The sequence below is a fragment of the Nuphar pumila genome, chromosome 16, assembly GCF_984573655.1.
Source record: "Nuphar pumila chromosome 16, dmNupPumi1.hap1.1, whole genome shotgun sequence".
Lineage (NCBI taxonomy): Eukaryota > Viridiplantae > Streptophyta > Magnoliopsida > Nymphaeales > Nymphaeaceae > Nuphar > Nuphar pumila.
Genome location: NC_143264.1, coordinates 71,466,751 through 71,480,975, shown reverse-complemented (window position 1 = coordinate 71,480,975; position 14,225 = coordinate 71,466,751). Strand labels below are relative to the sequence as shown.

General features: G+C 41.8%; 1 protein-coding gene across 1 annotated transcript; it reads left to right on the top strand.

The window, feature by feature from the left end:
• Window positions 1-503: 503 nt before the first annotated feature.
• On the top strand, window positions 504-12,696 carry LOC149813511 (ras-related protein RABH1b-like). The gene is made up of 6 exons (XM_089991336.1): window positions 504-727; window positions 1,907-1,977; window positions 8,233-8,321; window positions 8,851-8,962; window positions 11,980-12,070; window positions 12,303-12,696. The coding sequence occupies exons 1-6, from the start codon at window positions 611-613 to the stop codon at window positions 12,447-12,449; spliced, it is 627 nt and encodes a 208-aa protein (XP_089847462.1). The 5' UTR covers window positions 504-610; the 3' UTR covers window positions 12,450-12,696.
• Window positions 12,697-14,225: the final 1,529 nt, after the last annotated feature.

Sequence of the window (14,225 nt, the reverse complement as noted above, 5' to 3'; positions counted from 1 at the left end):
TCGAATATAGGTGAAACCAGACTGGACTCAGGTCTAATAGGGTCTATTATAAGAGAAACCATACTCGAACCATATAAGAAATACATGAATGAACCAGACCCAGACCATACATGATAAAATGACATTTTTTTATCATTTTTACATTGAAAATTTGCGGGTTTTAATCAGAACTCGGGTCGGGCCTGGGTCTGGTATAAAATTTCACAAACTGTACCCGAGTCCATGTATTAATCGGACCTTCCAGTCTGAACTCGTGTCTTCTTATTTGTCACCATACCCAGACCCTATAGGGTTTGGTACCTGAACCCGTTAACATCCCTACTCCGGACACCCGAGTAAGAACTAACTAATGCAGTTGATATTCGGATCCAAATCCGATCAAAACCCGAACCATTATGGAAGGCTAGAAAAGTTATTTTGGATAACAATGTGGGCATTTCGGTTTATCATTTCCGTTTATGAGTTCAATTGAAGTTCAAAATTACTCCAATTTCATTACCTTTCTCTCATCTTTGCTTGCCGCCGGCGGTTAAAAATTCTAGAGGTTTCCGGCGTTTCTTTCTCTCTCTGGTCGATCGGAATTAGGGCTTCTGGCAGCGATCGAGCGGAAATGGCAACGGTTTCTCCTCTGGCGAAGTACAAGCTCGTGTTCTTGGGCGATCAATCCGTGGGGAAGACCAGCATCATCACCCGATTCATGTACGACAAGTTCGATAACACCTACCAGGTTCAGCGACGACTCTCTCTCTATATCCTCTCTTCCTTTGGCTGTTTTCTTAATTTGAGGGAAGGATCGTTTTCTACGTTCGATCCTGTGTTTTTTCTTGCCCGATCCATCGGATTTAGGGCTCAACGGGCGTAATTGCCGAAGGATCGTTTTTTGTTTTTCGTTTTCGTGCATTTTGTGGATGGATATCGTCGATCTGCGTTTCAACAACTGAATTCGCCCTTAATTATGCAATCTTGATCTTGAAGTTTTTCTTCTCCTCGTGTAGTTTTGTGAATTTTGTGCTTGATTTGATCCGAAATTGCTCAGTTAATTCCTCGAATTGGATAATATTTTTATCGGTATATCTTTCTGATGACGTCGAGTGCGATTTTCTGTTGATCATTCATGGGTTGCGTCCGTACTGATTTGGTGTCATCTTCTGAAATTCATCGTCTTCGTCTTGGTTAATTGCAATGAATGACTGTTTTGTTTATTTCTTGCACTGAATTTTTGTGGTAGCAGGTCTAGATTTGCTTCCTGTTTCATGTATACCTCAAGGGCACAGGGAATTTTAGCCCTATTTTGCATTGTTCCTTCTCCGCTTTTTCAAACAAGGGACTGTTTGTTTTCTGGACCGATACGAACAGTGTTAAAAAATCAAAATAGCTGATGTCTTTCTGGCCTAGGGGATATCTTTGGCACGGTTCGATCTCTCATGCATCATGCGAGAGGGGGGTCCTTGAAGGGGTATAATGCATGCTGTTTTTTCATTTGTTCCCTAAGTTGCACTGTGTACATCGGGCCATAAAATTTATCAGACCCAGATCAGATTAGGATACACAATCCACATCCGATTTTTACTTTGTATGTGTGTGCACACGCACACCTGCACGTGTGCATGTCTGCATCTGTGCTTGTGCATGAGCGTGCATCCCCTAGTTGAGAGGGAATCTGACTGATTTCCACAAGGTCCTGCCTAAAAAACATGTGAAAAATCAACCTTACATTATCTTGATCAACAATAAAATCTGGGCTGGTTCAGTGTTGTCTAAATTTGATAAACTGACATTCTGAATTGAGTATTCACTAATAATATTCACATCTTTTTTTCTATATGATTATCAATTGTTTTAAACTTCTTTTTGTCCTTTTCTTTTGTCATTTTTAAATTATTGCTTTTACATGGTTTGTATGCAGGCTACTATTGGGATCGACTTCTTGTCAAAGACAATGTACCTGGAGGACCGAACTGTCCGGTTGCAGCTTTGGTAGGTTATCCTTTTCTATGTACTGGATCCGATGGAAATGAAAGTTGGTTCAGTCAGGATATTGTTGGCTGCGTGCACATTGTAAATCTAATGCAATGAAGGCATTCTCATCCATCATTTCACTATTTAAGTAATAAAATGTATTTGGCAGACACATTGCACTGTCTGTGTGATGGTTTATAGTATTCTTTGGAATATAAGTTTACTACCCCACCAAGTTTAAAAGGATTATATAATTTTAATGATTTATTTTCAAGTCCTGGAATTTGTAAACCCTGAGAGAATGCTTTTTATATGCACTCTGTTGCATCTACGAACTGTTGCAAGCTTGCTTTGGTTTCATCTGGACTAGGAAAGTTTATGATAAAACTTGAGTTTCTGAATATTGGCATTCATTGCAGTTGTCAGTATAGAGTGCATCATTTACTGCTTTGTATGGAAATAATGGTTGGTTTTATGTCAACTAAGATAATAAATTAGTTGCCCACAAGGGCTCCACTCATCTGGTAAGGGCGACTTGTGAATGCTACCAAGTTGGCTGGACGCCATGAGTTTGAAACCCAGAGGTGCATGTCCCTGGTTGGCAAGGGGCACCTGGAGTTTTACGCCAATGAACTCATTGAGCAAGGCAGTTTTTTCTCCAGTTATCCAAACAAGAAGATAATGAATTGGTTTTGTATGTTATCTAGCGATGAATAATGTGATTTTTTCCTTTCAGCTTGAATAGACTGCCACTCATCTGAATCCCACTTTTTATTTGTGCTAATAATAAATGCAGTTTGATTGTTGCAAGTACCTAGAAAAGGCACTAGCTACTAGGTAGTAGACCAGGAAAGGTAACAAATTTTCACTGCCAGTAACCAATGAGAAGGATTGAACTAGAAGCATGCCTGCTTCATATGGTAGCTGGATATATGGAGTTGCAATATCTTGACCTGCATAGATTTGGTCAAAGCTGTGGTGGTAATCCACAACTTGCTTACTGACCCTTTGCCTGAAATTGAAAAAGGGCCAATATTTTACTACCAAGGTTTTATAAAAATCAGCAACAACCAACCTGTGCTTGACTATTATCATGAGGATCATTACAATGACTTGCAAAAGGATGTCTCTACCCTTTACGAATAAGACACGTTTTTGGGTTTGAATAAAATTTGTATAATTTGTCAAATATGAGTGTAAGGAGTAATTTTGGTATGGTTAACCAGACTGATTTATCAAATATGAGTGTAAGAAGTAATTTTGGTATGGTTAACCAGACTGACTCAGCAACTGGTTGTCTTTTGTCCATTTTCACAAGAATGGGGTTAATAACACATTAACACGTCTTATACAAAAAAGATTAGGTGTACTTGGAATTTTGGGTAAAGAATGGGTGTTTAAAGGGAAATTACCCATCTTCCTCCCCCTCACATACAACAAATAAGGGGGAAAAAGTGTGATTCCCAATTATTGTTGTTGGTTCTTCTTTGCACATTTCCAGCTGATCGCATATACCCTGTAACAACAAATTGTTTTGTGAACGGATTGTTTTCTTTGTGTGAGCCTCACTATCAACCAAAATTTCAATTCATAGTATTGTATACGCCTTTTGCTAATAGCACACTTGATGCAGCGTTCACGTGTTTTGCTGATGGCGGTGAAGGCACGACCACCTGACGCAGTCTTCAACCCTCACGTATCCTTGATGGTGGCTGTGAAAAAACATGACCCACACGGTTGTGCACTTTCACAATCGTTGACAGTGGCTGACGAAGGCACGATCCTCACGATCATGCAATGTGCAGACGTAGAGAATAATGCCCACCGATAACTCGGTGAGGCTTGTTTTCTTTTTATTATTTCTATGCAAACTCAAAGAACAATGAATAAGGAACCGACAATAAAACTGAATAAGCTTAAGGACAAGGAAGGAAACATGCAATAGAAAAAAAGAAACAGGAAAAGAATTGTTGAAAGTGAAAAGCGGTTGCACTTCTGAATATTCTCTGCTCCCTGCGCACGCAACCCTAGAGGCATTTAAAGGCCTCATCTGGATCCGGGTCCCGGGTCTTGCTGTATGGGTCCATCCTGCCCTGCATCATTCTCCCCTAGTTGAAAAGAAGTCGGCTCTGACGACTTGTTGTATCCACAGTAAGCATTTAGATCAGACACATTCAATGTAGGAGAAATGTGCCAATTTTTGGGCCTCCCAAGGAGGTAAGATTGGCCAGATAGGCCCGCTAGCTGGGGAAGCTCGGTTTCCTTGATGGGAAGGAGAACTATCTTATGACCCTTAAAGACAAATGTTTACGTGTTCCTACGACCATCATGGATGGTCTTACGGTCAAACTGCCAGGGACGTCCCAAAAGGATGTGACATGCACTCAAAGGGGCTACATCACACCACACTTCATCGTGGTAATGCTCCCCCATAGAGAACTGAACTAGACAATGCAGGGTGATAGGTACCTCGTTCCCTTTTTTGAACCATGTCATCTTATAAGGTTGGGACAATTTTTTCGTTTTTAGGTTCAAGGTGGACACGATATTCTCGGACACCATATTCTCGCACGCCCCGGTATCAATGATAACATCACACGCACGCCCCTCACAGCTGCACCGGGTCTTGAAAATATTATTCCGCAACCATTTTGTCGGGGCCGACTCACGGGATGTGGTCAAAACATGACGGATGGTTAACAAATTTTTGATGTTGCCGTCGAACTCTACGACTTTCATATCGTCATCTCCCTCAACAGGCGACTCACCCTCGCTCTCACTATCAGACGCAGACTCAACAATGCCCTCTGCTAGATGGGTGTTCTTATTCATGGTGGGACACTTGGACGCAATATGATCTAACTCTTGACACCTAAAACAACGAACGATGGACTCACTGGGCTTATCTTTGGATCGGGTGTGGTACGTGGGTCCAGACTGATCAGGTTTGTTAGGGTCGACTCCAGGGGTGGACTTTGAGTCTTCTTTCCTAGGAGAGCTCGCTCCCTTGGTTGGGAAACTCGACTTGGGTTGACTGGACTGATCACTACGGGATGTCCTATGTTCCTGCCTCCTTTTCAGTTTCTCCTCCACATTCATGGTATAACTACTTGCCTGATCTAATGACTCGACCGTGATACAACTGAAGTCGTCAGAAATAGCAGGACGGAGACCAGAAATATACCTCATGACCTGTTGTCGGGCAGTCTCCTCGATCTGCACTCGTAGGGAAAGACGATGGAACTCAGCAGTGTACTCTGCCACAGTACTTGTGCCTTGACGTAGGGTCAGGTACTCCTTGTAGGCTCTCTCGGCGTGATCTGACGACACGAACTTAGACTGCATTAACCTCTGCATCTCTTCCCACGTATGTATGTGCTCTAGTCCCTGCCGCTCCCTCAACCTCTGTAGCTCGACCCACCATGTCTGTGCCAGGCCTCTCAACCGAATAGAGGCTAGGGAGACACGACGGCACTCGACGACATCGTGGTAGTCGAAGAAGAACTGGACGACATAAGACCAGTCGAAGAACTACTCCGCATCGAACCTGCCTACGAACTCGGGAAGCTCCAGCTTCACCCCGTACGTGGAGGGGCGCTCTGGTGCTCTCTGCTGACGGGCCTCCACCATGCCGGCGGGATACTCATTCCAAAAAGCGTCATCGTCCCACACTGCTCCATCATCGCGATTCTGCTCGCCTGGCGACAGGTGCTGATATACTCCGATGTCGTATGGTCGATGCTCAGGTCGCGTCGGTCCCTGCTGAATCTGTCTCGGTCTGGTTGGCCTGTGGGTGAGAGCCATCTGTGGTCGGCGTTGTGGCACCGGTATGACAGGAGGTCCTGCTATGTGTGGAAAGACTGGTCGGGTCTCGGGCTCTAGGTGGGTAGGAACGGGATAATATAGGTTTGGGTTATGGCTCAGGCTAGGATAGTGGTGTGGGATCAGATACAATATTGGATTCTGGATCGGTATTGGATTAATGGGTTGGTTCGGGTTCAAGTATTGGGTCAGATTGATATAGTATTGGGTTGATTCGCCCGATTGGATGTGGATCGGGTCTATCCCTAAACTACTCGTCGGAGCCAGATTTGGGTAGGTTGGATCGAGGATCGAGTTGTGGGGATAAAATGCTTGGTTTGAACTCGATCCGTGATCCATATGATTATGGGCTCGGTTTCGACCCGGCTCAAATTCAAACTGGAGCTTCGTCGGGTGTGGGGCTTCGAAACTCGAACCCGCTCCTAGGGACCCAAAGGATGACCCACAGGACTCGGGTCCGAGCCCAAATAGTCTCGGATTCTGGCTGGACCCGGTCTGGTTCGGTCCGACCCACGGGGGATGATCCCCAGTTGCTTGCTGACAGGCTGCGACCGAGCCCCCGTGCACAGGAGCCGGGAGGGTCGTCAAGACCGTGCCGGCCCGGGCTGGCGCAAGCATCCCTGCGGCCCGACCTTGCATCACGCCTGGGCCCTGCAGGTCGCATCTGGCCTGCAACCCTTGGGCCGTGATTCGGTACCCAGCCGGCGCACCCAGGCTAACGACAGGAGGGTCTCCCATGGGCCCGGGGGTCGGCTGGACAACCATGACCCCCCGGCTGGCCTTCGGGCTCTGGTTCAGGATCGGTACCCCTGGCTAGAGTGTCTCGCGACTAGCGTTCCAGCGCGGATCCCCCCCCCCCCCCCCCCCCGATGTTCCCCGGCTGCACGACAAGCTGTCGGTCTAGTTGGGCTGGATCATTCGCTGCCGCGTTGAGGAGGTCGACTGCACCGTCGGCCACCACTGTACCCATTTTTTGAGTTGTCATAGGGCGCAGTTCCGCTGGCGATTCTAGGACGACGAGACGACCCTTGATCCCGTCCAGCCGTTTCGATACCCCAGCAACCTCTTTATTCATGCGCAACATATTCTCTTGCAGTTTCATCATCATTTTCATCAGGCGCATCATTGGGTTTCCGGTACCGATCTCCTCCCACTCATCGCCACTCGCCAGATTGGTCCTCGCTTCAAGAGACATCACGTTGATGAAGGTGGACGCCCGAGCTCTGATACCACTTTGATGCATCGTTCACATGTTTTGCTGATGGCGGTGAAGGCACGACCACCTGACGCAGTCTTCAACCCTCACGTATCCTTGATGGTGGCTGTGAAAAAACACGACCCACACGGTTGTGCACTTTCACAATCGTTGACAGTGGCTGACGAAGGCACGATCCTCACGATCGTGCAATGTGCAGACGTAGAGAATAATGCCCACCGATAACTCGGTGAGGCTTGTTTTCTTTTTATTATTTCAATGCAAACTCAAAGAACAATGAATAAGGAACAGACAATAAAACTGAATAAGCGTAAAGGACAAGGAAACATGCAATAGAAAAAAAGAAACAGGAAAAGAACTGCTGAAAGTGAAAAGCGGCTGCACTTCTGAATATTCTCTGCCCCCTACGCACGCAACCCCAGAGGCATTTAAAGGCCTCATCTGGATCCGGGTCCCGGGTCCTGCTGTATGGGTCCATCCTGCCCTGCATCAACACTTATGTGTGCATAGAATGCAGTTTGCCTTTTTACCCAAGCATTAGGGCCAGGTTCTGTGTCAGCGACTGAGTCCACATAAATTCATGTTCTAGAGTAACCTAATTCTTGTATACGTTGTTCCTATGTCTGAATAATCTCATCATTCATCGATATTGGAGAGCTTTTATCTGCTATTGTTTCATCTCACTTTTGCAATTGAGTGTTCTCCTTGTGGCACTTTGTATGTTTGCACCCAGGACATGCATAAATTATCTGAAAAAACTTTACTTTTTTAATTTATCAGCTGGTTCCTGCATTTATCTTCTTGTCCACCCAACATTGTGTCTTTCATTTGAAAGTGCTTTGTCAATTTAGAACTGCTCTGCTTTCATGTTTTCACTTTTCATGCTTATTAATGAGTAATGCTCATTAGTAAGTCCAATATAGTGTAAACTAACTGATTATTTCTTGGGGAAATATATTCTCAATGAGGAAACTGTATCTATGACAAAAATGACCATAAGTGATAACTGATGCTGCAAACTGAACATTAAGGTTTGAACTGCATTTCCTTGTTCTTTGCATTTACTGGTTAGTCTCAATGTTTATTGTTATATTCGTGTGTTACATATGTTAGAACTATTTGCTTTTATTAAAATTCAGGCTAAGATGCTCACTTTCTTTCTTGATTAGATCAATCCTTTGATGGTGATAACTTTCCTTCTAACTATATAATATAAATGATCTTTGAATTAACAGGGATACAGCTGGACAAGAGCGATTTAGGAGTCTCATTCCAAGCTACATCAGAGATTCCTCTGTTGCAGTGATTGTATTTGATGTTGCAAGTATGTGGGCCTTAATCTTTGATTTTCCTTTTCTTGCTGAGGATTGTGGAATGCATGGGTAACAAGAGTCCCATGTTGGGTGATGTAATGTGATATATATTTAACAGTGCTTTGTCACTGGCTTGGACATGGCATAACATTATCTGCTTGAGTATTTCATCTTGATGATTGCCATCATAAATGCTGTTTATGTGAATTGTGTTATGCATGTATACATTCACGTTCCTAAATGCACATATAAGCACATGCATTCCTGTGCCCTATTCCCATGGAAACCCTAGATTTTCATCTTGATTGTTAATGCTTCCACAGGGATTTTTTTTAATGTCAATGCTTAACCTTTTTCAAGCAAAATTGTTTCTTTCATCTGCGTCTACATGTACATCTAGAGAAATGCAAGCTTGTATTTTTCTTATTGTATTTCTGAGTATTATTGCTAATTAGTTACAACATATTTCATCTTTTTTCTGTGTCCATTCACTACAGATAAGTTGCTTTATATTGTTTTTTGTCCATCTATCTGTTGCAGGTAGACAGTCCTTTCTGAACACTGCAAAGTGGATTGAGGAAGTACGTACTGAGCGTGGTAGTGATGTTATCATTGTTCTTGTCGGGAACAAAACAGATCTTGTAGACAAGAGGTAATGCTTATCTGCTAAACTCAGTCTGCCATCATCAAATAATTCGTATGCACCAAATTTCATTATCTTAATTTTCTGTTTGTTGGTGGTTTGTAAATGAGACCACAGGAATTAATCTTTTGTCTTTGGCTTAATCACCTTTGGAATTCTTGTTAGTTTCTAATAGTGGTTCTTAGGGCACATTTGGAAGAGAGAAAAACTCTCATAGGAAAAGAAAGTTTTGCCTATGAGAGCTTTTGATATGAGTTCTCCAAAAGAAAGTTTTTCACTTGTTTGTGTGGCATGAGAAAAACAGAGTGGGAAAATGTGAAAAAATGAGAGAGAAGAGAAAGTGGGTGGTGGTGATGGTGGTGGGTGGTGGTGAGATGGATGGTGGTGGTGATGGTGAGATAGTGGGTGGTGGTGGTGGGGAGTGTAAAAATATTTTTTCTCTTGGTAGGAAACATTCCTCCACCACCCTCCATAGAGGAATGTTTCCTATCAAAAATTGTACTTTTTAGAAAAACTCTCAGCCAAAAAGTCTCTCTCGTTTGGAAGGGTCGGAAAATCCATACGGATTTTCCCTTTTGCATCACTTTTCCTACATCTTTTCTCTCTTCCAAACATGCCCTTAAGGCCTTAGAATTGAACCAAAATGCTAGAAAAGTAGGAGGATTGAAGCTTTTTCTTCCTTGCTGTCAGCTTGTTGTAGATCACACAATCATCTTAGACAAGATGATATTAGTTTTTCTTTTGAAGTGCATATCCCTTTATTAAGACCTTGATTTATACACCAAATATCATGTATTTACAAAAGTTATTCTGTTTTTGTGGTCTTCTGCTAGCTTGCTGTCATTTTGGTGGACAGCTTTTCTGAAGCATGTATTCCAAGGACCTTATTACTTTGTATAAGCTAAGGAATGCATGTGGTTTCTGTAATGAAACAAGCAGAAATACAAAAACAAGGCGTTTAATCACAAATACAACTCCACTAAGGAACAATACAAAGGGCAAAAGCCAATACAAAAACACACACACAAAAGTGCATACAATAACTACTAATGGCCAATCAAGAGAACACAAATAACATGAAAAATAAGGCTTTATTGATTAACAAAATGCTTAAGAAAAGCACTAACATGAATGGGGGAATCACCCCTATTTATAATTTTATACACATGAAATGGCCTTGGGGAGCTCCGAAGAGTCGTTGGGAGCTCCCAACGACTCTATGGTCTTTTGACCATAGAGCCCTTATATAAACTAAAAAGGACATAAAATAAGAAAACAAAAAAATAATAAAAGAAAATGACAGATCTGTCCCTAATGGACAGATACTATTACAAGGTGTAAAAAGTCAGAAATGACCCTGGTGGGCATTGCCTATTACATGACTATATACGTTTCCATATATAGCTATATTTTAACAGTTTCATGTAAGAGTTATCATCATACTTTATTTATTAGAGTTCTTTTTTGGGTGAGATTTGCTTTGTGATCTGGACCCCATTCACACTGTTCTTACTTCTTACCTTTCAAATGTATACCCATGATATTGAGTAGTAGCATTGGTCAGTTTTGATGCTTGCACAGTTGTACAGCACCGAAATAACCAAAAAAACTTGACTTTTGATCTTTAGACTGTCTGGTCCTAAAATCTGGTGACCATGGTTAGTCAAATTAAATGACTAAAATGTTGAATACAAATAAGCATGACTTATTTTATCAGTTACATGACTATATACATTTTTATATTAGCTATATTTTAACAGTTTCATGTAAGAGTTATCGTTATACTTTATTTATTAGAGTTGTTCTTTTTTGGGTGAGATTTGCTTTGTGATCTGGACCCCATTCACACTGTTCTTACTTCTTACCTTTCAAATGTATACCCATGATATTGAGTAGTAGCATTCGTCAGTTTTGATGCTTGCACAGTTGTACAGCACCGAAATAACCAAAAAAGCTTGACTTTTAATCTTTAGACTGTCTGGTCGTAAAATCTGGTGACCATGGTTAGTCAAATTAAATGACTAAAATGTTGAATAACAAATAAACATGACTTATTTTATCAGTTACATGACTATATACATTTATATATATAGCTATATTTTAACAGTTTCATGTAAGAGTTATCGTCATACTTTATTTATTAGAGTTCTTTTTTGGGTGAGATTTGCTTGTGATCTGGACCCCATTCACACTGTTCTTACTTCTTACCTTTCAAATGTATACCCATGATATTGAGTAGTAGCATTGGTCAGTTTTGATGCTTGCTACAGCACCGAAATAACCAAAAAAGCTTAGTCAAATTAAATGACTAAAATGTTGAATAACAAATAAACATGGCTTATTTTATCAGTTACAGGCAAAACCATAATTTTATACTTTATCGAGCAGGTATTTATCATTAAGAATAAGCAGGCAGTTGAATGTAATAATTAAAAAAGTCATTGGTTTTTTGTGAATAGGTGTCTGCTCGCAGTTCTTTGTAATTTCAGACAAGGTCTTAGTAAATGTCTATGCTGTTATGAATATCACTATTTACTGGTTGCAGCATTTTCAGAAAAATGCTGACTAGTCATCTTTGGCGTTGCATTTGGTTACGAGGCATTTCTTGTCACTTTATTAGTTTATTCTTTTTATTCAGATTTCGTGATACTTTGTCCTGAAATGTCATCTATGTGGAACACTTAGTTATATGATAAAATGTAATGTTTAAAAGTCATGCACTTTTGGTTGTTTTGGATATGGTCTTCCTTTCCTTCCATATTTTAAACTATCCATCACCCTGAATTTTACCCAGCGACAATATAACTGCTATTGTTGCATTTGTAAATGTTAAAAGCTATAAGACTTTCCATCTAAAACTCTCAGTGTGCACATGGTCACTTTAGAGGACAATATGCCATACTTGAGATGAACGAAGATTTGCTAGAGCACTTTCCCATGTTTAAAAGACTTATTGGTGCAGATTCGAAGATGTTTTACTAAAACATTTTGCTGTTTCTTATTCACCCTTCATCTGGTTGGAACAGGCAAGTTTCTATAGAGGAAGGAGAGGCCAAAGCCCGTGAGCTTGGCATCATGTTCATTGAGACAAGTGCCAAAGCTGGATTCAATATAAAGGTGTAACTCATTACGGTGTTTTTCTTCTAATGCAAGACCAAGCTACTATTTCATGTCTGAATCTCGATTATTTGTTAGTGTATTTTCACTTTTCCCAAAACAAGAAAAAAAGAAAAAGAAAAAACCTTAGATCGGTCTGGGTCGTATCTTATACATGAATCAGGCCACTGATTGAAAGTTCCTACTTTCTACACAGACCTAAGAATTTAAGGCCGGTGAAATTCTTGTGCAGGCCCTATTCCGAAAAATCGCAGCAGCGCTTCCCGGCATGGAAACACTCTCTTCAACGAAACAAGAAGACATGGTGGATGTAAACCTGAAAGCTACCACTTCAAATCCGTCACAAGCGCAGCAGCAGGGAGGAGGTTGTTCTTGTTAGACCACAACATTGAAGGTTGCTGCCATCTTGTCTAACCTGGCACTGCTCTCTTATCATTCGTGCGTGGGGTTATCTCAGATTTTCCTTGATATACTGACTTTGATAGTTGAGGGGTAGAAAAACTCAGAGGGTGGTACCTTCGGAGGCACTTCTTGTGGATATATTGTGGGTGAAGGCTGTGTGTACAGTCGAGTGTATCCATCGACTTTTCATTTGTTGTTTGAAAGAGTACTTTGGTTCGCTGGAAGTTGCCTTGAACTTTTCTCAGACGTTTATCATGCAAAACAGTGTTCAATTTGAAAAGTAATAACTAACGGGGGCTCCGCATGGTTGGTAGGACCTGTCAGTGCACGTCTCCTCGTGGTGGGACGTTGCAGGTTCAAAACCCAGTGGTACGTTGAATAATAATTGGTGGGGTCTGCCTAACCTCAGTTTGCCTTTCAAAACAAAAAAAGTTTGAAAAGTAATAACGAAGTATGCTAGGTTGAGATGTGCACCATATTGGCAGATGTTTTAAATGAAGATATCCAGCTGTTGGTTTCTTGTGGTATTTTAATATTTGTTATTTCTTGCGTTTTTCATTGAGCCAAGGAAAATCACGAAAATATGAAGAAATGGACAAAAAAGAAAAACGTGAAAACAGAAATGAATGTTTAAAAAGGTTTTTCTCATGAAAACGTTGCGTTTAGGCATGTTTTAGAAAGATATTTCTGATGAAAACTTAAATGATGGCATATTTTCATTTAAATGATAGGAAAATTTCCTGATTCAGACCTACCTTTTGTGTGAAATTCCATATCAGGTACCAAGTTTTGAACATTCTCAAATCCAGTCTTAACTTTTGGCCAAAATTGTCAAATAAAGACCTTTGGTTAACCTCCGTTAGGTGTAACAGCGGAAAACGTTCAAAATTTCTTCTATTTTTAGCTTTCCCTATGCAAATGGGTGAAGGAACCATGGACGGTGGAGGTAGGGGTGGCAAAATCTGACCTGACCTGCCTGCTTCTTAGCCGGGTTAGGGTTTGGCTTAAACGGGTTCGTGTCGTAAACGGGTCGACCCACCTAACCTGTTTATTAAACGGATCATGTTCGTGTTAGGGGTATGCCAACCCGCCAACCCGTTTGACCCGTTTAATAAACGGGTTAGGCGGGCGGGTCAACCCGTTTACACGAACCCGTCAACCCGCAACCCGTTTTTGTGTTTCTAATTGTGTTATTCGGGATAATCTATTAATAATATATGAGGCTTGATTTAGAATTTTCAAAAAATTTCAGTACCAAAACTGAAATTATTTCTTTTAAATAAATGCTTACAAGTAAAAATGAAAAGGAAACCCTAATCTGGTTTCCCTTTTCGTTTCTCTGATAAAATGAGAGAGAGGGAGAAGAGCAGTCAGAGCTGCGGGTGATCTCCGGTGAACGAGATGGACCGAACCCTCTCCAGCTCAGAGGAGCGATGATGGCGAGGATGTCCTTCTCAGTCGTTGCCTCTCACGGCTCCTTCTCGACAAAGCACTGATAGAGACGGTGAGGGTTTCCCACCTCCTGCAGTGGCTTACTTTCGGCAACGCGGGTAGCCCTGCTGCCAATATGCTTCTCTATTCCGTCAGCATCCATGGTCGCCCTCCTCTAATCAGGTGATTTTTCTGTCGAATTCGACTCCTGCTGAGTTATCAGCATGATCAACAGCTCCTACGTCTACCTCCATCGTCTGATTCATTAGAGGATCCTTACCATCACCAATCTCCTCATCCTCCAACTAGACAGGTTATTCGG

Coding starts and splice junctions, on each gene's coding strand:
- LOC149813511 (XM_089991336.1), top strand. CDS start 611: ATGGCAACGGTTTCTCCTCTGGCGAAGTACAAGCTCGTGTTCTTGGGC. Junction 1,978..8,232: donor ACTGTCCGGTTGCAGCTTTG/GTAGGTTATCCT, acceptor TTGAATTAACAG/GGATACAGCTGGACAAGAGC. Junction 12,071..12,302: donor AAGCTGGATTCAATATAAAG/GTGTAACTCATT, acceptor ATTCTTGTGCAG/GCCCTATTCCGAAAAATCGC.